Below are 2,594 nucleotides of genomic sequence, written 5' to 3' on the forward strand. Positions count from 1 at the left end.
AATGTAACATTTATGAGAATTCACGAGATGCATCCTTTCAGAGACAAAAGATACATTTTGTGATGAAATATTCGTACAAAATGATATAATATAATGATAGTAAAAATGTTTTTTCTGAATATATTATATATATATATCACTAATAAAATTATTTTCAAAATTAGAATATAAACATTTAAATTATATAATGGACAGGATAATTTGGAGAGAAATCTATTACTTGCTTTTCATAAAATTAGATTTAATTAAATATAAAGATATATATTTCTTTTGATATATTGTTTATATAATTGAACATAAAATTACCAATGGCGTAAAAAATATATTTCTCAAAATAAGAATGTAAAAAGGTATTAATGCAATCGATTGCGAAGATTAATAGCAAAATTGATGTGTTTCAACAACATTCCCTTTCTTTCGCCCCGAATTATAATAATTATGTAATGTAGAAATAAAATAAAATTTAATATATTTTAATTAGAAATACAGTTGAAAATAATAGTTTTAATTACAATGTTTGAAAAATAGATTGAAGTGTGAATGCGCGAAGAAATAAAAATGAAAACTTATTTATCATTTTTTCGATCTATATATTTAAATAAAATGGATATGACAGTTTGAATTTGTCAAGAGATCGATGTTATTTCATAACAATGACAGAATGTATAACGAATTTAAATTCTAGCGATTGAGTTCACAGATGTCTGCATCAACCAGATGGCTGGTGGTTACCGATAGAGAGATTAGCGGGTATCGGTAAAAACGTGCAGTTAAAGCTGCGGTTTATTTGGCGCTTCAAATACTACAAAGCGTATAGACTCGATATTGCTCTGAAACACGTAATTCTCATTACGTCATCATTTTTGTTACCACACCGTTCCAACTGTATCATCTCGAGAGATAGGTTGACTGAAGAGTTCGGACATTTGATGAAACGATTGTAGCGGATTGTGGCACACCAAATAGAGTTCGAAAATAATGGATCAATTCAAGCGAAACGTTTGAAGTGCAGCGTTCAGAACATTTGAAAGAAGCGAATGGACTACATTAAGGCTGTGATCCACTTAGCGCTTCAAATGCTACAAAGCATTTGTAGCACTAACATGACTGATCTATACTAATATTTGACACTTCAGAATCCTAATAAAGGCTTAAACACAAAGTGACCGTAACTGAGCCGAACATAAATTGTAAGTTGTAGATTGACAAAACATTATGACTGTTTATGCCGAAGCGCATAATTTTGATTCGTGAATACGTCATCATTTTTATTCCCGCTTCGTTCCAACTGCCTCATCTTGTGAGGTGGGTTGATTGGAGCGTTCATGCACGTAGCAATTGTAGCATTCGAAACAGTAAGGTCCTGCGCACAATAGCAGGAATAGAGAAATTAGGAATAAGAAATAATGCCTACGTTCAGCGGACTCAACAATTGAGTGAACGCTCCCTGCTATTCCCAGTCAGAAATGATAATGGAATTGATATCGAGTCGAAAGTATATTAAATCGATGTCAATTCGATGTAGATTTCCTTATCATTTCTGACTGGGTTGATGTATTCTTCCAGATTTAAAATGCTGATTGGATCTAAAAAAATACACCAATAACAGCGAGCATTCACTGTTGAATATAGTTATTGATTTCAACCTATTAGAAACCGTATATTCCAATTTCGAGGTTAAAATCGTTATTCTTTATCCCTAATTTCTTATTCCCTCTATTGTGCGCAGCGCCTAACAGATCAATCTAAGCATAGCGTTTGGAGCATAACATATGGTAGCGTTCAGAGTATTTGGAAGAAGCAAATGGACCGCAGCCTTAATTGTACGTAAAATATATCAGAAATGTCAAAACTATCAAGAGTAAATTGGAATAAACTAGGAGCGGAATTCATAGATGTTATTTATAAATTTGGAGATGATCTTAAGCAGTGCTTAAGATGTCAACCAATCAGAAGTCAATTAATATGAACCAATTAGAAAACCATATTAGCATCTTAAGATAATTTTATTACATAAGATGGTTCTAAAATAAAAACGGACTATGAATACCGGGGCTTCACTTGATGCTACAAATGCTTCGAAGCATTTTTTGATTGATCAATTAATAAAATCCTCTCTTCCAATTGATTAATTAAATGTTTCAAAGCATTTCTAGCGCTAAGTGGATCGCACTCCAGATTAACCCCGCAAACAGAGTAGTAAATCTTGTTACTCTGGCTGCGGACGATTTGGACGTTTTCAGCCCTTTCAGAATTTCTATTCTTATTTTACGTCTAATGAACAATAAAGAGAGAATGATGATTATAAGCGTTTAAAGTGCGTGAGCGTTCAAATCGATCGCAGCCTCTATTAAGATTTATTTGCGTCGCATGCTTCAATATGCTCCAATGTGCTCCTGTTATAGCTTCTATTCACTTTAACGAGCGCTTTAGAGTGAGTAAATGCCATAGTACGAGCATTTTAGAATTCTTGGATCACAGATAAGATGGCGGTTGGAACAGTTGGATTCATATTCAGTTACTGAGGCGCGATTCTGTAAGGGGCTCCGCATAAAAGGAACAAAGAACAGAGAATAAGAATTTCAACCTATCAG

The 2,594-nt window shown here is 33.3% G+C and overlaps 1 protein-coding gene across 1 annotated transcript in view; it reads left to right on the top strand.

The window, feature by feature from the left end:
- Positions 1-308: 308 nt before the first annotated feature.
- The window catches only part of LOC105619999 (thyroid adenoma-associated protein homolog), a 14,999-nt gene continuing 12,713 nt past the window's right edge, over positions 309-2,594 (top strand). The window contains exons 1-2 of the mRNA XM_012201510.1: positions 309-313; positions 701-839. Of these exons, the coding sequence (XP_012056900.1) occupies positions 309-313; positions 701-839 (144 nt within the window). The remainder of the gene's footprint in view (positions 314-700; positions 840-2,594) is intronic.

This window comes from Atta cephalotes, assembly GCF_000143395.1.
Source record: "Atta cephalotes unplaced genomic scaffold scaffold00023, whole genome shotgun sequence".
Taxonomy (NCBI): Eukaryota; Metazoa; Arthropoda; class Insecta; order Hymenoptera; family Formicidae; genus Atta; species Atta cephalotes.